This window comes from Mixophyes fleayi, chromosome 5, assembly GCF_038048845.1.
Source record: "Mixophyes fleayi isolate aMixFle1 chromosome 5, aMixFle1.hap1, whole genome shotgun sequence".
In the NCBI taxonomy this organism is placed as follows: domain Eukaryota; kingdom Metazoa; phylum Chordata; class Amphibia; order Anura; family Limnodynastidae; genus Mixophyes; species Mixophyes fleayi.
The window spans coordinates 165,703,063-165,726,637 of record NC_134406.1 but is presented as its reverse complement, the minus strand read 5'-3'; the positions used below and the strand labels follow the sequence as shown (position 1 = coordinate 165,726,637).

Genomic DNA, 23,575 nt, shown 5'->3' with positions numbered 1-23,575 from the left:
TTATTAAAGACAAAGTTCATTGGGTTTTGTCTTTAATAAAATTAACAGTTGAAGAAAATGACTTCAAATGGCCAGTAATCAGCAGTTCTACGAAACCGCTGCATAGCTAATGTACCCCCAATTAACTAACAAAGTAATAAACTGATTTATAGCTAAATTAAATTTTAAAGATAGAAAATATATTTCCTTGATTTTAAAAACATAAACTGTCATTTAGAATAGCCTCTTAATTTCATTTGTATTTGCAAGATGGCATTTACAGAAATATTTAACTAAAATGTATATTAAAGCCTAAGCTGTCTTTTATTTGTATCCAAAAAATATTGCTTGCAAATACAAACAAGTACATTATATTTTTCTGTAATCATTGGGCCACAGAAGTTAGTTTTTAATGTTGTGACAATGCATTGCTATTTACAAGACAAGATGAGAGCTGATTCTTTGTTTTGGACCATGATCCTATTAGGGGAGACTAGTACTGTCTTATATAGCTATCTCATACTTTCCTACTCTCCTGGAATTTCCAGGAGGCTCCGAATTATGGGGAGTCCTCTCGGATACTGGGGAGCGCAGGCATTCTCCCAGAAGTGATGGGGGCGGGGGTTAATGACGCGATTTTGCGCCATCGAGCCTCGCCCCCTGCTTTTAAATGCCATGAATTTTAGCATTTCTTAGCAGGGGGCGTAGCTATGGTGACGCAGTAGCGCCATCAAGCTCCCTCCGACCCCATGTCACATGACCTCTGCTCCAGGTTCTCCTGGAATTTGGCAAGTATGAGCTATCTAGTAGCAAATATGCAGATCACTGCTGTCTTCATATATTTTTTGATAACATTTTACAAGGAAACATAACTTACCTCCATTGGGTTTTACTTTAATAAAATCAGATTTTTGCCATATCAGTTTCATGTTTGAGCCATTATTCTCCATTGTCTGAGCGTTGATATTAATGTTTAACTTTTTCTTTTGAGGAGTCAGGTTTGTAATCAAAACAATTAGCTGGACATCTTGACCAAAAACAGGAGGCTCTTTTAACTTGAGCTTCAAATTTAATCCAATCCTTCTAAGAGGAGGATTTGGAGAAGGTCTGTCAGGGTATTCGCTTTTGGGGTCTTCAGTAACTGGTTTGTTCTTCATGTCTAGTGCTTTTTTAAACACAAGTCTTTCTTTTTTTGATCCTAGCAGAAATATGATAGATTAGCTGTACAGAGTTGCAAACAGACTACTAATAGAAATATGGTAAAAATATATGTTAAAGGAAGAAATTAATAAACAGTGTGAAAACAAGGACACTGGCAAATATATTTATCTGAACTCTTTAGGCCCCAAATAGTTTTATGATGTCTCTAATTGTTTAGTGCATAATCATCATGACCACATAAGATGCTTAGTGATTCCTTATAAATATATATGTGATTTATGGTATGAGCGTGGTGAGAGGGTGACAACCAGGGACCCAGGATGGAGGGGAGGAGGTTCCGGGATTCATGTTGCAATTTGGTGAGCAGGCCTTCTGCCCCAAGGGCCTGGTTACCTCATGACAGGGAGAATATAAGAGAAATGGGACAGATTTGGAGTAGAATTTTCCTCAGATTGTGACAGAATGAGAGAGAGGAGAGCTCAGTCAAGGGGAATGTACACATTACCTCACATTACAATACTATAACTGAGAGGCACAGTGTCTGAGTGAATGAACCCAGAGACATCCTGCTTGGAACAGAGATGCAGCGTTGTGTACATTGAAGAGGAAAGTGTCAGAGTCCAAACATGTAATGTATTAACCCCACAGAGGAGGGATGAGCAGGGCTGATAGAACTCTATCAAGGATAGTGACAGAGCCGAGTGAGAGATTTTACCCCCACAGAGGATGGGTGAGTGAAACACTGCTGAGAAAGAATGGATGTATACTGCGGCTCCACTTGAAATAGGACTGTCCTATTATCATAACCATGTCACCCCTTTAAGCACTGTGCAGGAGGAGTAGAAGTAAATTCTGTAAGTGAAAGCTGTCAACCATTAAGTACTGTGCAGGAGGAGACAGTATATGCATATAGTTACTTTATTATCTGCAACCCAAGTATGGTGTTGGAGGAAAAGGGGTATACACAAATGTAATAACCTGCAAATCACAGGTATATTACTGTATGCACTCATTCAGAAAACTACAGTTCCCCAGAGTGCCTCTGGGAAGTTAAATGCAAATTGCATCTGCTATTTTGGGATGGGCTAACTGCAGTAAATGAACTAGTAGGTTCCAGGAGATTCTAGGGGAAAAAGGGGAGGAAACAAAAATGGACTGGCTAGAGGGAGAAGTGATGTGTGTGACTGGTGGCTGAGCTAATTGAGGATCTTCCCACAAAGAGCCACTGAATGCTATGGCTGTATTGTTATCCTGAGGGATGTTTGCAGCCAGCCCAGAAAGAAGCACCTTTGCAGTAGAGGAAAATACCTAACTTGCCTTTGCCCATGAGGTGTCAGCAGGGCTCAAATGATGAAAGATAAGTTTCTTTTGCTTTGCTATATTCAAGTTGTTTAAGTGAGCCATCAAACTATGTTTGTCACGAAAACGCTCTTAGATGCCGTGACTTTAGGGTGTTTGCTGTATGAGGTCTTACACAATTCCAGCCCGCAGTCTCTCTCTACCTATCACAGAGGTTATAGACCGACTGAATCGCCCCCAAACAGCGCTCACACCCCCACACACTTCAGGTTTGCCACCACCTATTGAATACGGGCAATAAGACCCCAATATACTGTCCCACATTGGCACACAATCAAGTTAATTACTGATTTCACCTTGTACAAGTAAATAAGCTTCATGTGTCAGCTTAAGCTTCGGTTAAACCTGTGGATTAGAATTTACCCCCTTGGGTTCTGTTTATCATAAAGTGAACTAGAAAGCATCTAACTTGAACAAGCTGGATTAATCCTTATTGCATCTCTACTGATTTTTGTCTGATAAGTATAATTGTACTGCCACAGCATTTAGTGTAATGGTCTAATTAACTTGTAGTAACCGGTTATCTCCTAAAGTATCTATCCAGTGAAATCCATTTCACTGAAACACAATGGCTAAATTTAAAGTGGGATATATTTATTCAGTGACCTATGTATTCTGTCGATTTATGTCTGCATATTGTCGAACCAAAATTCCTGAAATGTTATTTATTTTGTGATATGTTGAATAATATTGCATGTTCATGGTATCGTGTTATTACTTCTCTACACTGGCGCTACTTATCTACTGTTGTGGTAATGGCTTTTGCCACAACAAAGAGAATAAACCCACCTGTTTATGCAGTTTTTGCCCTGTGTTCCTTGTTTTATTTCAACACTACTGGGGGGACCTTTGCCTTTCTACCATACCACCAGGCCTGTAGAATCCTTCCTTATACTGCTTTTGTGGTGCCAACTATCTGCCCGGGTGCGCAAAGATTGTATATTTTGCAATATAGAGATGGTCTGGCATCTTGCTGCAAAGAACTATTGCATTACACCACCATGCAACAACACCTGTGTCACTACTTAGCAGACATTGCTGTAAAATCCACATGTGCGGGGGACCTCTGGTCACTTATGCCTGCACCCAAGAGCTAGCCAGGGCAGAGGAAATTGCATGTGAGGAAGTGCATTGCCCACCTATGTACCTCAACACCACACAAACACAGTGATAATGGGGTACATATATAAAAATACTAATGATAAAAATAATTCTGATATATTTGGAAAAAACTTTTTATAGATTAGGATTTTTTAAATTATTAGTCAGGAACAAAATACATGGGTCACCATCTTTTGCTCTTTGAAAATCTATTATACTAGTGTTACCTAATTTACCTAGTTACCTAGTAATGTTTTGATATTATTTTGTACAAGTTCCGAATTTCCAACATATTTTGTTACTAATAATATAGATACATTTACAACAGTAAACTCATTAAAAGGATGTATATCACTAATAAAATCTGGACACTGAGACTGCTGGTACTCTTATCTGCATCCTTATCACTGCACATAGTCACAAAGATAATTAAGGTCCTGTATAACAAAGCTCTATAATAAATTATTATTTAATATCACAGTGCTCAACTTCAAATACATTACATTTACCTTCATCATACTTGTAACTATCAGTAATATCCATTCTTTCATTATTCCCAACATTTTTAGTGCTGATATGTTTTCCAATATTTTTACTGTCATTGAAAAACATTTCTTGTTTTGATTTATCAGGACTAATAAACCATTTGATAACGTCAGCGTTGACCTCAGCAAACACAAAAGGACAATCGTATTTCAGATGAATATCTCCGTCTTTAATGGCTTTTACAGAAGCAGGTCCACAGCAATATATACCTGAAACAACAAATATACATATTAAAGGGGTTCCATCTTAATAGATACGGGCACAACATATTCCCCTAACTTGCCCTAGACTAATACACCAATGAGGTACACTCCTCTGGGATCTCCGATGTTTGTGTGAAGCAGCTGGTCACACACTCACATAGACTTGGAAGACTGTAGGATAGCTATCTGAAAACTAAAGGATATAATAAATTGGTATAAATAACAACCGGTTCCTGATTGTTTGATCTCAACCCTCATCTAATCAGCAAGTGGCAGTCATTTCTGTCAGTGTGTCAGACATATTGCCTGCAGCTATATTTAAGTGTTGTTAGAGTCTTAATATAAATTACTATATGGGGCAGATGCAAAAATTGCAGGATGTAGTAATATTGTTTGTATTTTTCAGATTTATTATTTGTAAAATAGATTCACGATAAAAAAAAAACTACACTCCTCTCAGGTTGCTCTGACCCATCCATAATACCAATGTTCACCTTTCCTCTAACATGGCTCTGGTATATAGTCTGTGTGTGCAATAGGTTCTTACCTGCAGCTGCCTCCTCAGTACCTTTCTCACCTTTATCTCCTGTTGTGTGTAAGGACCAGGCCCCTCTTAACAACATTTGGGGCCCCCGGGCAAAGCAGTGCACCGGGGCCACTATATATATATAAAAAAAAATAAATGATTATATATATGGGCCCTGCAGCCCAGGGGGTCCCGTCAGAGGCAGCGAGAGAAAAAAGTTCCTGAAAAAAAGAAGAAGAAAATACTTACCTTGCTCTCAGCTGGCAATCTGGCTCCCTCACTGGTCTCCTCCTCCGTGCTGCGCTCCGCAATGGATGTGGGGCGGGCGTGATGATGTCAAGCCCGACATGCACTGTGAGCGCCGCACGGAGGAGGAGACCAGTGAGGGAGCCGGATCGCCAGCTGAGAGCAAGGTAAGTATTGTCTTCTTCTTTTTTTCAGGAACTTTTTTTTTTAGCTGCTTCTGACGGGCCCCCTGGGCTGCAGTGCCCCCGGGCACCTGCCCATCGTGCCCTATGGAAGAGACGGCCCTGGTAAGGACTGCTCTCTTTCTTGCCTGTCAGTGCTGCTACTGCTCACAGTCTCAGGCTTTGCTCATTCTGGCTAATAATCTCTGTCTTCTGTCTGCCTGGCTCGTGGCCTCAGTCTCCAGTAATCCATCTGGTCTTTGGGTCATGAAGAGGTGACTTAGTTTACTTGGCTGGGTCAATAATTATCCCACTGGTTTCCACAAAAAGAAATCCTTAAAATATGAGCTGTTGGGGGTGTGTGAGGACTGGAGTTAAGAAACACTGCTGTAAAGTGTACTGAGAGTGGTGGTGGTAATGCTGTAAATAATGTATGGTGGGGGAAGTATTGCTGTAATGTGTTATGGGCAGCACCATAACACATTACCACCATCATGAGTTTGATTTCTGCCCAGGGCCTTATCTGTGTGGAGTTTGCATGTTGTTCCTGTGTTTGCGTGGATTTCATCTGGGTGCTTCGGTTTCCTTCCAGAATCCAACAACTTACTTATATGTTAATTGGCTACTGACAAAATTAACCATCATGTGTTTGTGTGTGTGTTACGGAATTTGGATTGTAAGCTCCAATGGGGCAGGGACTTCAGTGAATGACTGGCTGTGTAATTGGTGGCGCTATATAAATATATTATGATGATGATGATGATAACATATGTGTTGTGGTGGTGCATTGCTGTGATGCATTGTGGGAGTGGTGGTGATATATATATATATAGGGCGCGGGCTTGGTATGTTATTAATCTAATGTATGGAGGTGGTGGTATTGCTGTAATGTGTGGTGACCGGTGGTAATGTGTCATGTGTTGGGGTGGTGGTAGGTTATTGCTGTAATGTAGGGGAGGTATTAATGTAATGTCAGAGCTAATTGCTTAATGTGGGAGTATTGTTATAATGCAGTATTTCTGGTTGATGTATTGTGGGTGGTATTGCATATTTGTGTAATTTGGAGGGTATTGATGATTGCCGTAATGTAGAGGGGTATTGCTGATTTCAGTGTGTTTTTGGGAGGTATTAATGTAATGTGTGTGGGGTATTTACTGATGTAATGGTGGTGCTAATAATGTAATATCGGATGTTATAAGGGAAAATAGGCCTATTTGTAAAATGAGAATGTTATTGATTTAATATTGGAGCTGGTGGGGGTCCTAGAGTGTTTATTGGTTGCTCTGTTTTCTAGTAGGTGAACAGTATCTATCCCTTTTCCAAACAGGGCTCTTACAGTGCAGAATCAGACCAAGCAGCAACTGGATTTAAGACCCCAGCAAATAATGCAAGCTGCAAGAACAGGTAGGAGAAAGACTGTCTGCCAAATGTCCCAAATGTGAGGGACTGTCTCATGTACTCAGGACTTTTTCCCAACTGTAGAAAGGTATGTCGCTCTTTATACTGGTCTGCTTTAAGGGGGACACACATGCACCACACAGCAGTGTGCACTGCGTTGCCAGTGTGTTTGAAAAGAGAAGTGGTTGGAGGATGGCTTAGCACTGTCTAAACTGATGGCTACACTGCTTGCATGCTGGTCACTCCCATATCCACGCTGGGGCCCATCTTCGGTTAATTTGACCCCGCCTACACGCAATTTGGTCATGAGACAACTTTCAGAATATTTTCCAGGGCCACTTTAATTTCCCAATCAATCCCTGATACTATGTACCCTATAGGAAGCTGCAGCCCTTTGCCCACCTCATTATGATGGCACGTGTAATATATAAATAATTCAATAGTTTAGGATTAACATGTTTATGTAGAAAAATGCATTTATTAATACTGACAATCGACCTGCAATTCAATTCCCTCCTCCTTCACCTCCACCATGTAATTCATGCATTTCTGTAATTCATTCATTCGTCCCGCACTCCACAGCATGTAATTAATTCCTGCTTTTATTGACCCCCTGTAAATAATTCCTCCTTTCCCCTCAGTGCAACATCCCCAGCTTACACAGAGGAGCAGAAGAAACCTGCAGCATCACAGACTAAAATTGATAACTGCCTCCTCTATACAAGGTTAGAAGCAGCAGGGAAAGAGGCTTTGAAAGGGACGTACCAGGCCACGGTCAGTGTACTTAAATAAGTCTACATAGTTATATCCCCAGGGTGGGCAGCTCCCATTGCAGTGACGCCGCAGGGTAAATAAAAACACTAAATGTATGACATCATTTGATTTAATTCAGTATTTTAAGTTCTCCCCAAATACTGGCATTCCAGATAGTGGCCTTGTTTGCTTTAGAAGTAATGCTTGCCCTGACTGCAATGTATTTTAAATGCAAACAAAACTTTAAAAACGCTATGAATAGGATCTCATTGCGAGCCATCTTACTATGTCCTAAAACAGTGTTACTAAACTGGTAATGTGTGATCAGTCCTATATTCACTAATGAAACCAATATAGAAGCATATGTTGTGTTTAATGTCCGTAGATTACCATTGCTTGTTTCCTGGGGGGTTGCATCTAATACTTGCCACCCATCGTACCCAGGTGGTAAATCCCTTCGTTCCATCCAGCTCTCATTCCAGACATGAAAATTCCTATGTAAAAAGAAAATAATATTTAATTTGTAGTTAAAACAATATGCAGATACCTAGCTGTCAGAAAGTTCTGCCCTAGTTACACAGAAAACGATCCCATGAAATTAATCTATAATTACATACATGACTAGATGACTAGAGAGGCTACGAGTAATAACTTTTGTAACAAAATATATTCAACACCTCAGATTGCTTTTTAAGGATTTGTATCTAGAGTAAAGTCAACATGAAAAAAAAGCATAATAACAAAGGACAATAGCTGGAATACCCATGTATAATATCAGAGCCGTAACTAGTAATTTTAGCGCCCTCCATCTTGGCGGGAGTAGATGCTGCCTCCCAGGATCGGCCTGCCACTAGAGGAGGAATAGTGATCCTACTGTGGGGTGTGCCCAGCCCTTTACAAGTGCTAACCAGTTCTACAACCAGATACATATCTATCCTACCTGTTCTTGCAGCTTTACAAGGAAGCCAGGAGTTGCTATTAATACCGGGCTGGTTTTAGCTATAGGGGAGGGCGCACTTTAATTGCTACACAAATTCTAGGGAACTTAGCCCTATGCTGAACATGCTGAGGCTGTGTCCCACAATGCCCGGGAACCTTATGCTGCAGGTTTTCATGGTATAGTGTGACTAGCCCAGCTTCTCACAGACTGGTGCTAGTTGGGGATTTTTCATGAAGAAGCAATGCTGTTTTCTCCACAGTAGCGGCATCCAGCCAAGGCTGTGAGCACTAGTGCTTCACACACTTTTGAAGGGAGAGAGATGCATTTTTTTATTTATTGATTTATCTAATTCTTTTATTAACACTACAAAGATTCAAGCTTATGATCAGCACGGATCACTGACCCAGGGGGTTGAGCACCCACAAGATATACGCAAACTGATAGATGTATCTGTGGATGCTTCTTCTTGTATTTGTGTAATTACATAAACTTTGCCCTTACTCTACTTAACCTACACTTGCTTCTCATTCCACCACAGAGTAAGTAATAGTAAGCATCTACATATGGATATAGATAGGAGTTGAATCTACACCCCTAAGTGTCTAATCATGCATTCAATGTTCCACAATGAACCACAAAAGTCTCACATTTATCCTGATTTCGTCAGATATATTGTACTGCTATACAGCCTAGGAATGGCCTGCTGGGCAGCCGGGCTATTCACAGGTAGGCCCGGCCGCATTGAAGCTCCGCCCCCCTCCGCTGTTGAGACGGAGCTTATGGGGAAGACCTGACTTGCGATGGCGGCGGCAACACTTCGGTAACAAGCACACTACCGTGCAGGTGCAGAGAGTCCAGACACGGAGTTTTTCATTTTCAGCAGGGGAGGAGGAGTTCCTGCTGCCTTCCTGTTATCATCACTAGCCGCGGCCACCCAGAGGAGCATGATGTCGGAGCTTTTCACAGACAGAGGAGACAGATAAGTGAGTGCGCTCCCAAGCCAGCCAGCCTGTCATTTTTTTTTAAACAGAAAAGAGCAGAGAAGCCCTGAGGGAAATGGTGAGAGGGATGAAAGATGGATAAGGTGCAGAGGCAGCATGGCAGAGTGTGAAGGGGGGCCAGGTCGGCATGGCAGTGTGTGAAGGGGGGCCAGGTCAGCATGGCAAAGTGTGAATGGGGGCCAGGTCAGCATGGCAGAGTGTGATGGGGGGCCAGGTCAGCATGGTAGAGTGTGAAGGTGGGCCAGGTCAGCATGGCACAGTGTGAAGGGGGGCCAAAGCAGCATGGCAGAATGTGAAGGGGGGCCAAAGAAGCATGGCACAGGGTGATGAAAGGGGGCCAGGAGAAGGGGGGAGCAAAAGCAGAATGGTGGGCACAGTGTGATCATAAGGAGGCACAGCATGGTGATTAAGGGGCACAGTAGTGTGTGTGATGGCACAGCGGGCTTGTGGCAATGTAATGTGTGTGTGGTAGGTGGTGGCTAAGTATTAATTGTGGGTCCTATTGATTTAATGCCGGGGCTGGTTTGAATTTTCTAAATGTACCCATTATTTTTTCCAAATAAGGCCCCCAACATTCCAGGATCTAGATAAGCCGCAACTAAAGAAACCAGCAGCCACAGGTGGTAAAAGTGACAAGAACAGGTAGGACAGTCTGTAAAAGAGTCTAGTGCAGCCTTGGCTAACCTGTGGCACACCAGGTGTTGTGAAACTACAAGTCCCAGCAAACCCTTCCAAAAATAAGCTGATACATAATGGCAAAGCATGCTGGGGCTTGTAGTTTCACAACACCTGGAGTGCCACAGGTTAGCCAAGCCTGGTCTAGTTGGACAATCCCGATTTTTGGTGACTGTTCTGCCCAATCTAAGGGGCAGGTCAAGACTGTGTACTCTATACATACACTGCATTCTTTATATACTACACTATGGTGCTAGCTGTCCTTCGTGGGCTGACCACTCACCCTCTAGTGTCTGGTCTCACCTCTATGATGGCTGGCCACACCCCCTTTGGTGGGCCCCTAGCGTTGCAGTTCCATGGTGCGCCCTTCATGCCCCAGTCTGACACTGCTGCTATCTACCAGTTCTATGCTCTGAACAAATATACTTCCAATCTTTCATTGTCTCTCATCTCTACTCGAGCTTCTAACCCTAGACACCTCTTTAATACATTTAAATCTTTTCTCACTACTAAAGATCTTGCTTCCTACTTCAAGGACAAAATCGACAAGAAAATAAATGGTGTCCACTGCCCTGATCAATGTATAACAAATGTATTCATTTCTTGCACCTACTAGCACCTTCTATTCATTTTATTCCACAAATAATGATGTACTCTCTTCACCTCCTCCCACTCTACGTCCTGTCCACTTTACATAGGGGTCATGCAGAGTGGAACAGAAGTCGTGTTTTTGACCATATTTTGTGATTTTTTTTGAATTGTGCATGCTCAAAAAATAGCCACACACAATAGCATTAAATGCCAAGTTGTACATATCCAGACCTATTGACCCCTACAAATGACTGGGCGGAATGTGGAGTGAATGGGCATTGCAACATTCCCCAATGTACACTAAGGGCTTGTTCATGCAATTGCGATCAGATGCAGACCTTGCAAACAGTCACATATGCACTTGACTCAGGCATTTCTTTTGCACCTGCTTGACTCTGCTCCCCTCTGTAATCACTCTCCACATTGGTATCTTTCAATCATTACTCATGCATGTGGTTACTACACCTATTCTGAAAAAAACAAAACAAAAACATTCTGACCCAATCTCTTTCTCAGGCGGTTTAATGTAGGTCGAGTACAGTAAGGTCATGTTTGCGCACTTGCAAAGGGATGCAGACCAGGAAAAAGACACATGTATGTCTGGGAAAGCCATATTATTTGCAGTCGGTCAGGGGCAGGTGCAAATAGTGGATGATAATGATGATGGTCTCTAGCACTAGTAAACAGCTTGTGATTGGCTGTTTGCAATTGTAGTTCTTCTGACAATGATTGGTGCTTTCTTTGTTGCTTGGACATATATTACGATTTTGAGTGCATGTTTAAGAAATATTTTTTTTTTTCCTATACAAGAATGACAGTTTTTCTGCAATATTAAAGAGGATTTTTTTATGTTTTATTAAAGCCTAATAGCTAATGCATTTGTTACACATAAAACAAATGGATAAAAACATGGACATGAGTTTCTGTGATGTGTGCTAGGCGTAACCCAATCTGACATGGTACTTTTGCAGAACTATATGGATCCTACATAGCTATTTTTACATGCAGTTTTTTAAATGTAAATTAAACCTATTTGCGACCAAATCTGCATATGGTCCACTAGGTGAAATTACTTCCCTTATTGTCTTTCTCTACTTAAATAATTCTAAGACCTCCAAATCAACATTGTTGTGTTACTGGATTATATTGTACTAGAGATGGTTAGGCTCGGTTCCCCAAGATCCGATGAGCAGGCTCGGTACTCTCCCGCCTGTTCGGATTCGAAATCGAGGCAAAACGTCATTGTGACATCATTGGATCTCGGAGCTCAGTTCTCGCGATATTTGAAATGCATAAATACCCACCTCCACTGCAATCCATCGCCATTTGACAGAGGGAGAAAGCAGGGTTAGGTCACAGGCAGCATTAGAGCAGGGACAGAGCAACTATTGTATACCTTATTCTTTTAATTATTATTGAAATTCTGCTACCAATTCTTCTAGCGAGGATAGAGGAGTCATTTTTTGGAATATTTTGCACTACAAGTGCTTTGGGGTGTCCCATATTCCCCAGTGTGAAACAATAATTTTTCTGGCTGCAAAAAGTCATATCTAGCAGCAGTATCTATTGATTATTTTGCACTATAAGTGCTTTGGGGTGTCCCATGTTCCCCAGTGTGAAACAATAATTTTTCTGGCTGCAAAAAGTCATACATAGCAGCACTATCTATTGAATATTTTGCACTACAAGTGCATTGGGGTGTCCCATATTCCCCAGTGTGAAACAATATTTTTTCTGGATGCAAAAAGTCATATCTAGCAGCAGTATCTACTGAATATTTTGCACATCAAGTGCTTTGGGGTGTCTCATATTCCCCAGTGTGAAACAATAATTTTTCTGGCTGCAAAAAGTCATACATAGCAGCACTATCTATTGAATATTTTGCACTACAAGTGCATTGGGGTGTCCCATATTCCCCAGTGTGAAACAATATTTTTTCTGGATGCAAAAAGTCATATCTAGCAGCAGTATCTACTGAATATTTTGCACATCAAGTGCTTTGGGGTGTCTCATATTCCCCAGTGTGAAACAATAATTTTTCTGGCTGCAAAAAGTAATATATAGAAGCACTATCTATTGAATATTTTGCACTACAAGTTCTTTGGCCTCATTAAAATGAATTCAAAGCAGTACACATATGAGCAGAATCAGCAATCAGGTGCTGGCACCAGTCCTGATGGTAGTGTTCCCAGTACGTCATCTGGTAAAGCCTATGTAAAAGTACATAGTCATTTTAAATCAGGGAAAAAAACACACACACAAAAAAAAAAAATTACTGTGTTGAAGCGAAAAAGAAGTGTAACTGAGGAAAAGTTAACTGCCGATAAAAAAAAAATTGCCGACATGCCATTCTACACACGCAGTGGCAAAGAAAGAATGAGACCTTCGCCTTTCTTTATTAGTGGCAGATCAAGAAATGTTACTGAGCCTTCTTTTTGTACGGTCACTTGACCAAGCAAGACCAAGTAATTTGGAGTCTAAAAGTGGTGCACAACTACTGTTACGCGTCCCCCAAACTACCTTTGTTCATTTCGTTTTATATTGTTCAGTCTATGCAGGCTGCTTTTTTTCTATTTAACTACAAGTGGAGGGTGTAATATACACCCAAAGATGATAGCTACATTGCCAATAGTCAAAGATGGAGGGGAAAGACAACCAGGTTTGTCTGTATAATTTGCTGGCAAGTGTTAGAATTAAGGACGGCCTACCAGGGATTAAACTTTTTTTTTCATAATTTATTAGCTTTAGAATTACCTCACTTATCCAAGAAACTGGTGGAGCACTAAATTAGGTTATTTTAGACCAAAAAAATGGTATTTTTTTTAAAAAATAGCAAAATAAAACCAAACAAAACGAAAACACGCAAGGGCGGTTTTGCCAAAACCAAAACCAAAACACAAAGGTAATCCAGATCCAAAACCAAAACCAAAATACGGGGTCAGTGACCATCTCTATGTTGTACCACTAATAATTTTTTTCTATTGCAATATTGGAGCACTCTATGCATCAAACTTCTATTTTCCTATAGATTGTAAGCTTGCAGGCGACCTTTTTGTCTGTCTTTTAAAATCCATTCCTGTTCTATCACCGTGTTTCTTTCCAATTGTAAAGTGCTGCAGAGTATGCTGGCACTAAATATATAAATGTAAATAATATTATTATTTCCACAAAATTTCTACAAAAAACCTGAAACTGATCTTGTTTACAAGCAAATATTATTAATAGAACTATGTAAATAGCAGTGAAAGGTGTAAGACACTAACAGCACAGTGGCCTAGTAGTTTAGCACTTCTGCCTCACAGCACTGGGGTCATGAGTTTGATTCCCGACCATGGCTTTATCTGTGAGGAGTATGTATGCTCTCCCTGTGTTTGCGTGGGTTTCCCCGGGTGCTCCGGTTTCCGCCCACACTCCAAAAACATACTAGTAGGTAAATTGGCTGCTATCAAAATTGACCCTAGTGTCTCTGTCTCTGTGTGAGTGTGTGTCTATATTAGGGAATTTAGACTGTAAGCTCCAACTGGGCAGGGACTGATGTGAATAAGTTCTCTGTACAGCGCTTTGGAATAAGTGGCGCTATATATAAATAAATGATGATGATGACGATGATGACACTTCTGATCAACAACATTAATAAATCTAGCTGAACCTCAATAACCAAGTAAGGCTTCTTAAAGTAAGATATATTGAAAAAAGTATTAAAATGTTAATGTGAGAAAAATAAAACGTACCAAACACTGTCACGTGTGTTCTTTGAAAGCATCTTGTCTTCGTCAAAGTATTGATCAATATAAAGATTTCCATCAGTGTCATGGGCAGAGTCAAAGTTAGTTACCACTCGTGTCGGTATCCCCAAACATCTTAGTGCTAGAATGAAAATGCCAAAATTACAAGAAAAAAATATAAGAGTACAAATCTAATAAATTGCTGGTTTATTATGAAAAATCTCAGTGCATTAAAGGAAAAATACACTCTTACATATCCCCTATTACAGTATTATTACAACCCATGACGGACTTCACATCTAAAATAAGTCTAGGGTTGTTAAGAGAGTCAAGGAGAGAGCAATACTAGAGATTTCCTATTCCCAGAGATGAGAGTTTGAGCACGTAGGGAGTGTCCGCTTTAAAGAAAACAATTTAATTTGCCTTGCTTGTTATCTTTCACATTGTTTCCCATAAAAGAAGACCTTTGATGCAAACAGTACATTTCTAAGGTATATCCCATCCACAGCTATGTTGTAGTGAAGTATTTGTGAAAGTACACCACATATTTTGGTAAAATAGAAACATACAGAAAGCCTAATTAAGTCAAATTCTAATTATTATAAGACATATATACTTTTTCTACACCTATAATCTATACTTCATTACTTCGATAAGTGCTTTAAGTTGCTGAAAAAAGCTGATTCTGACTTAATTTAATGTTCATTGAAAAGCCCATGGGCTGGCTGGCAATTTTTAGTGTGGCTGGTAAACACAAGCAAGTGGTATAGGCTTTAAACATTAAATAAAATAACTTCAGCCATTTTAAATTGTATTATTTTTTTACTCCCCTCCCACCATTAACTTTGTAGTGATAAATTTCAGACCCCAGATCTCTGGCAACCCTATTAAATAAATTACCCTCCGGTGGTCCCTCTCTGTCTCTCATCACGCTTTTGAGGCATCTGCCATCTAATTGGGGAATTTATAGCACCATCCAAAAATCATCTGCTAGCAGCAGTCTACTGGGTGTGACTAGGTATGGTTGCTTCAATTGTTCTTAAAATACAGCGTGCAGCTGCAGGCAACCAGCCAAACCTGCCAGCGGTCAAACAAAAGTAAAGTGCCAAATAACTTGTCTGAAAAAATAATGTGGATGGTCATTTTTGTTAGTTTAATATATAATCAGGGCTGCCCATTGGGGGTACAAGAGACACAGATGTGTGTGTGGGGGGCATCATGGCTACTAGTGTAACTGTAATCTTTTGGGTCTGGAAGCCCCTTGTGTCACAAATACACTGTCATGGTGCCGCACATGTGACGTGCGGGCAGTGAGGCTGCCACCATGCCGTGCAGCATTGTTATTTCTCTAGTGAGGAGATCACTGCACCACCCCACCACTGATCTGCTACTTAATAGAGTTTCTTAGAATTTGTTTTTTTAACAGTACAGTAAAAGTGACAGCACCATCTACAGTCTACAACTTCTGACCTGCAGTAACTGGGAATACCCAGTTGAAAGTTTACCACCCACCTATTAGAAAACCACCACAGTAAAACAAATGTATTGGTTTACCAGTAAAGAAAGTTCTCTCTCTGTCTACAGTAATTATAAAGCGACTGAGGGAAAATACCCAGGCAGCGCACATTTCATCAACAATCAGAGACTGGTGAACAGAGACAAAATAACTCTAAATCTTTGATATTAACCATCATAACTCTTTGATCCTAATCTGCATGCGGCTCCTAGAGTCAAAGAGTACATAACATGGAACCTTTGCTTGAAGTTTTGGAAGTAATTCAACTCATCTATCAAGTACAGGTGGACCCAGGGTCAAAATTTGGCAGGGGGCCATCATTTTTAAGGGTGGCCCTGTATACAATAATCCTTTTACGAATAGGTCATGAGAAATAGACAAACCTTTCAATTGTTGAGGTGGATGCAGGCTTAATATAGGCAAATCAGAAACTGCGATGGCAACCATGACTATCCCGGGCTCAACATAAAAATTTTCATGGAAGCATTTACATAACCAATCAGGTTTTAATATTTTGGGAAAATATTCAACAAAGCTTTTTTTGAACATAATAATACAATTAAGGAATGTATTGAGCAATGTGATACCTGTACACAAGACAGATGCAAAGACCCAGCACTGCCCATATTTTACTGGCTGGAGTCCACTTGAAAACCACTGACGCAAGATGGAGCTGCTTCCATTCCACTTTGTAGGACGCGTTCCATCATCATATGGTTCAAGCCATCTACCTATCATTACACCATTGTCATCATTGCTGTTGATCTATAGGAAATAGAGAAACATGTGAAAGTGATGCTTAAGAGGTGCTTAACTAAAAAATAAAAAATACCTACATTGTAAACCAGTAAGTTTTTACAATTTAATGTAAAGGTGAATGTATTCTCAATAACAGGAAATAGATGGGTATAAATAATTTCTTTATGGGTGTTGTCTAGGTCTGTGGGCTGCAGTTGCATCTATTATTTTTTTCTGTTCATATTTTATGACCAGTTATTATTGCTCCAGACAAAAGGTTTTATCTCCATAAGAAAAATGGATTTACACTTTTTGAAAGTGATATGACAAAAGTGTAGCTGTAATATTTGCTACATTAACTAGAAGTCCCCAACATTTTGTCATAGCATATTTATTTAATAAGAAATAACTGAATGTACATAATGAATAAATAACATTCATAGCCATCTACACATCTCAATCACAGGAACAGACATGTATTATTGTTCACAGTAACAGTAGCTCACCATTGCACTTAGCACTCTGCTGACATACACTGGATCATTCCTCCTAGAATAGTCCTCTAATGCATTTTTATGACTCTCTAGACTTTCATCCAATATTTTTAGGCAAATGTCTACAATGTCTTCATCAAACTTCACCATGTGGAGAGAAAATTAAAAAAAAAATTAATATGTTACCACTAATGATATAACTTTGACTTCTGCAGTCATGGCCTAAAAGTTTTGAGAATGACAGAAGTGTTGGTTCTCACAAAGTTTGCTGCTTCAGTGTTTTTAGATCTTTTTGTCAGATGTTACTATGGTATACTGAAGTAAAATTACAAGCATCTCATAAGTGTCAAAGGCTTTTATTGACATTTACATTAAGTTTATGCAAAGAGTCAATATTGCAGTGTTAACCCGTCTTTTTGAAGACCACTGCAATTCACTCTGGAATGCTGTCAATCAACTTCTGGGCCACGTACTGACTGATGGCCATCCATTCTTGCCTAATCAATGCTTGGAGTTTGCCATAATTTGTGGGTTTTTGCTTGTCCATCCGCCTCTTTAGGATTGACCACAAATTCCTAATGGGATTAAGGTCTGTGGAGTTTCCTGGTCATGGACCCAAACTTTCGATGTTTTGATCCCTGAGCCACTTAGTTATCACTTTTGCCTTACGGCAAGGTGCTCCATCATGCTAGAAAGGCATTGTTCGTCACCAAACTGTTCTTGGATGGTTGGGAGAAGTTGATCTTGGCGGATGCTTTGGTACTATTCTTTATTCATGGCTGTGTGTGAGTCCACTCCCTTGGCTGAGAAGCAACCCCACACATGATGGTCTCACAATGCTTTACTGTGGGCATGACACAGGACTGATGGTAGTGCTCACCTTTCCTTCTCCGGACAATCATTTTTCCAGATGCCCCAAACAATCTAAAAGGGGATTCATCAGTGAAAATAACTTTGCCCTAGTCCTCAGCAGTCCAATCCCTGTACATTTTGCAGAATATCAGTCTGTACCTGATGTTTTTCCTGGAGAGAAGTGGCTTCTTTACTGGCCTTCTTGACACCAGGCCATCCTCCAAAAGTCTTCGCCTCACTGTGCGTGCAGATGCACTCACACCTGTCTGCTGCCATTCCTGAGCAAGCTCTGCACTGGTGGTGCCCGATCCCACAGCTGAATCAACTTTAGGAGACGGTCCTGGCGCTTTATGGACGTTCTTGGGCATCCTGAAGCCTTCTTCACAACTATTGAACCTCTCTCCTTAAAGTTCTTCATGATCTGATAAATGGTTGATTTAGGTGCAATCTTACTAGCAGCAATATCCTTGCCTGTGAAGCCCTTTTTGTGCAAACCAATGATGACTGCATGTCTTTCCTTGCAGATAACCATGGTTAACAGAGGAAGAACAATGATTTCAAGCACCACCACATTATAACGCTTCCAGTCTGTTATTCTAACTTAATCAGCATGACAGAGTGATCTCCAGCCTTGTCCTGTCAACACTCTCATCTGTGCTAGCGAGAGAATCACTGACCTGCTGTCAGCTGGTCCTTTTGTGGCAGGGCTGAAATGCAGTGGAAATGTTGTTTTGGGGATAAAGGTTATTGTCACGGCAAAGAGGGACTTTGAATTTAATTGCAATTCATCTGATCACTCTTCATGACATTCTGGAGTATATGCAAGTTGCCATCATAAAAACTGAGGCAGCAGACTTGTGAAAAATATGATTTTTGTCATTCTCAAAACTCTTGGCCATGACTGTAGACCAGATCTTCAAAAAGCATTAAAACCCACAGTAAAGCTGGCTGCACATGAGCTAACAGTGCCTCTCAACCAAAACATGTGGATCATTCTCTAATTTGACCACACATCTACTTCATGTTTGTATTTTTGCAATAGATTGATTAGTCGAGTCAATTTACAGTTGTCTATCGTAATTGATTTGTCGGTTCTGTATTACAGAACAGGCATAGTTACAAGAACAATGGCTGCATGTAACACCAGCTAGGTGGAGGGGTGCGCATTAGGAAAGTATTTCATTCAGCTGGTAGTGTATCTTTAAGTAGTAAACTGTAGGAAGGGTGGGGTGGGTAATAACCTTCTACTTCAACAGCATTAATCCTTCTCAACATTCCACACTACTGGTTCATTAAGGCATTCTCTCTGCCGATGAAAAAAAGATGCTTGGCATAAACATTGCACATGGAATGAGTCAATGATCTGGGATGGGTTCACTCTCTTAAAAAAGGGGTTATCATTGATAGTATAATGAATTGATTGTTTTTGTGAAGGGGGTTTCTGTGTATCATAGAGTTGGTTGTATAATGAAATGAGTTGCTGGAGGGTTTGGTGTGTGTTTAAATAATGCTTAGATGTTGTAAAGTGGGGAAGAAATTTGTATGCGAATATTTTTTATTAGGGAAAAAAGTTCATTGGGCATAATTAACTGATATTAACTACTTAATAGGCCCATTATTATTAGTATTCAGACCACATTTTGTGTATAATGTAATGAAGAAAGCTACCGGTATGTTATTTTCTTTAGCCTTGCCACATTATAATGGTCTAACCTACCTGTCCATAGATCCATGAACGTTTGGAGATATAGTTTGCATTGCCTACAAAAATAAAACCATTCTCATTCATGACATACTCTTTCCTCTCTTTTTCATTCTCAAGGAAAGTTGCATCATCTAAAATGGAATAAAATCATTACATACATCGAATGAATAGAAAGTTTCATAAAGTAATAATATTCAAGTATCTTAGTTTATTTTTTGTACATCACAATTGGTTTTGATGAAGAAGATCATTGAGACCCTTCCAAATGGCTAACCAAAGCAAACCAGGTCATATCAATAACCCATAGGTAAGACACCCTGGAGCAGATTTGACCATTCTGGCCAGAACAACAGAACTCACACACTGAAAACACAATTCTTCTGGCAAGTTTATGAAATTCTCAAAACTCCGTAGTTTATTCTTTAAAGTTACCAGTTCACTCAAAACTTTTATTCTCTGTCTATACTCAAACAACCTGCTGACCCCCAAACCAACTTTGTTGTGTGACTAGGTCATACAGCCCTACTTTTTCCCATTGCAGTCTGACTAGATCATTATGCAATCTGTGGTGCTTAACCTCATGATTAGCCAGACTTCTTGACACCCCTGATCTGTCTCTCCAAGTGAAAGGGGCCGCAATTATAAGATACATTCTATTGAAAATATGGACATAAGCTGTGTGGACTTATGTCCCATTCAACAAAAGGACCATTACGTTCAGCTTGAGATATGACAGATTTTCTCTTTCCAGGTTGTGAGTTTATGGGGCTACAGATGGGTGTGTGAGTAGCTTTCCTAACACTTCTGAATTTGGAAAATAGAATTATATTATGCAGCAGTAGATACTACAGGTAAGGCACTATTCAAGCTCGAGATGCGTTCCTAATAAGACCTTAAACATTTTGCATTAATCATCTTTCAATTGTGAAAAGTAAAAGTACAGCTGCTTTATACTCCTCAAAATAATACACCACATTACTGTACTTTTTGGGAGCATACTAATCAATAAAAAAAAATGAAAAAGTGTTGTGTCCACTGATCCCTAATCTCCAGAAATCATCCTGTATGATTTCATCTAGGGTTAAAAATTAGTACTGTACATGATTAATAGGAGTCATGTTTCAGTTGAGCCTTCAATAATGTATAGGCAGGCTATAGTGAGAATTATTGGATGGTATGGAGGATTCCAACTGTTCCTTTCACCAGTATATTTATATTCTGGGTCTGATTCTTCTTGGAATGCAATCTGCATCTACGTTATGTCTATATGTGGCTTGTTGTATGCAGAAAGACAGAACAGACTGCAGGATAAGCGCATGCATATGTGCAATATAAAGTCCTATCAGAACGCATGGAAAAAATTATTAAATACATTAACAATTCTTAATACCATAAAAAATAAAAATACATTTAAATTTTTTCCCCTATTTTTTACATAAAATACATAAATCAGGATGTTCTTAATGTGTACTGTACATAAAATGCATTTTACAGTTTCTCTTACTTGCAAACACATGTTCTGGCATGCATACACTTCAGTTCTCGCTATTAGTTGGCACTTACACCTGCCCTGTAGCTGGTGCAAGTTAAACAGATAAAAACATGTACCTCAGGGATGCCCAGAGCTTGAATTGGACAAATGTGCATGCACTCGACCTCGGCACCCCCTTACTGTACCCTGCCTACGTGCGTTTGCCCCTTTCCCCTCCTGTTCTGCCCTTCAAGTAGTAGGCACTCGGAAGTGTCATTTGAATTTGGACTTGAACAACGTGCAGTTGTGCTCACTGGTGAAATTCCATTTCTGAGCATGCGCAGAGCAATTTCATGCAAGATACGGCACACAATGGGACTTATGTCCAAAGATGTATCAGGCCCTCTAGAAATACAACATATAGCATGTATTCTACATACCTGGACACCAAGCATTAAAAAGTACTATGAATTCCCCGAGGTGGTGTATTTTGGTTTGTTTCAGATCGTTTATTTGCATGTCCAAGGTGTGAAGTCCAATGATAGCATCTGCTGGAGGGAGAATCTTGATTTCCATGGAAGAGCTGTCTTTACTTATAATGGATGCAGTCCAATCATTCTTAATGTTCTCATTTGACAAGCCAAAGACTTTCTTCTTTTCATATTGTCTCAGATTTGGAATACCTAAATGTGGAACAAAAATAAAGTTTGAACACCATTTGCTTTGATTTATAATGTCACACTTAAAAACATACTAACAATATAGTTAACCATGAAAAATATTATTTTATGAATGTGAAAAAATAGAAAAATTATAAATCCACAGTTTCAGGACTGTACTTTCATACAAATGCAAAATTACATATATTTGTTTTATAAATAGACGACTGGTCTAGCCACTATTTTCAAAATCCATTTGAATAGGATTTAATAAGAAGTAAAAGTGCCCTATGAGAAAAATATGTATTCTTATAATAAATCTTGAAAATATAGATGTCCAGATGTGGACTCACATTGCCAGTAGCAACTGGCGCTGACTAAACCCAGTCTCTACCTGGAACCCCTGCAAGAGAGTGATGGACTTGCTTGTGATAAACCTACTAGTCTCACTAGATGGCTGGTTACAGATAGGAGAATGGTGAATATGTTATGAGATCTGGGCTGACAGCTCATGTACAAAAAGGCAGAATACAATCCAAGGTTAGGAGCAAGTAGCACTAGTACAAAACAGATTAATAAGACTGAGGGTCAGGGTCACAGAAAAAAATTGTAGTGATGATTCAGTAGAACAGTAGAGAAGTCCAGACAACTAAGGTGCAGAACCTGTTGCCCAGATACTGGTTAAAAGGGGAGACAGCTTAAATAGACGATTACAGTGAGCACCTTGTGCACATAATCAGCGGCTGTAAAAGTATGTAACAGTCTTCATCTACTTCTCACCAACATAGATCCATAACACAAGTATATTAATATTGGGAGAGACTTGGGTCATTGTGTCCACACAGAATTGTGAATCGTCAACTCCAACTAATAAGCAATTTACGTGTCTGTGAGTATAGTCTGCTTCCTTTTTACCAGGAGTAAATGCGCTGACCACGCTTTCACACAGGCCAGTTAAACCTCGTAGGATTTCTACCTCTCTATCTCTCTCTTTCGCTCTCTACTACCCCCCTCTCTTTCTTTCTTTTCCTCTCTTAAGATAAAGACTGTGTCATCCTCCACTGCCCGGCTCCTAGTTATACAGTAAAATGGAACACTGTTTGTATGAGCCCACATCAAGCTCCTAGCAACCCAGAGGACCTCACTGACTGTCCTTTGCCTTACTTCTCTGTCTTATATATATGTATATAAATATATATATAAACACAAATAGAGATATAACTGGCGCTGATCACCACAGCGTAACCACTTCAAATAAATGAGGTGGAAAGATTATATATATAAAAGATATACATTCAATATATATGAAAATTCAGTCCCAAATCCACAATGCATAAAAAACACTTGACTCTTGTAAGAGTGGCAGCCTCGATAGCCTGAAACCAGATGGTTAATCCGGACGGGATGGATTGCTGTAACAGAAGAACAAGCAGGGCGCCTCTGAGTGTATTATCAATTGTATAGTGTGGAATAGAGCAATAACTTGCATACCATGAAGTTGTAGATGATAAACTTTACAGAAGAAAATGGAGTAATCTGTGCTTTGCCTTTAGTCCTCCAGATCTCCACCGATCCATACAAAATACAGGAAAACAGCAAACATAGTGTAAACATATGTAATACTGCAAAAATCACAGCAATATCACCAGGTTCCCTACAACACTATGGGGTATATTTGCAAAGTGACATCCTAATGGAAAGAGGACACTGATTAGTGTTAGTCGAATTTCGCCATATGGATGAGGTTGTGATCGTGAAGACATTGGTGTTTCACA

General features: G+C 39.9%; 1 protein-coding gene across 1 annotated transcript in view; it reads right to left on the bottom strand.

Moving 5' to 3' along the window:
* The window catches only part of LOC142158731 (protein-glutamine gamma-glutamyltransferase 5-like), a 46,028-nt gene that overhangs the window by 8,342 nt on the left and 14,111 nt on the right, over nt 1-23,575 (bottom strand). Inside the window, exons 3-10 of the mRNA XM_075212970.1 lie at nt 21,582-21,824; nt 19,683-19,801; nt 17,126-17,254; nt 16,469-16,646; nt 14,372-14,507; nt 7,824-7,927; nt 4,110-4,355; nt 857-1,177 (exon numbers count right to left, since the gene is read on the bottom strand). Of these exons, the coding sequence (XP_075069071.1) occupies nt 857-1,177; nt 4,110-4,355; nt 7,824-7,927; nt 14,372-14,507; nt 16,469-16,646; nt 17,126-17,254; nt 19,683-19,801; nt 21,582-21,824 (1,476 nt within the window). The remainder of the gene's footprint in view (nt 1-856; nt 1,178-4,109; nt 4,356-7,823; nt 7,928-14,371; nt 14,508-16,468; nt 16,647-17,125; nt 17,255-19,682; nt 19,802-21,581; nt 21,825-23,575) is intronic.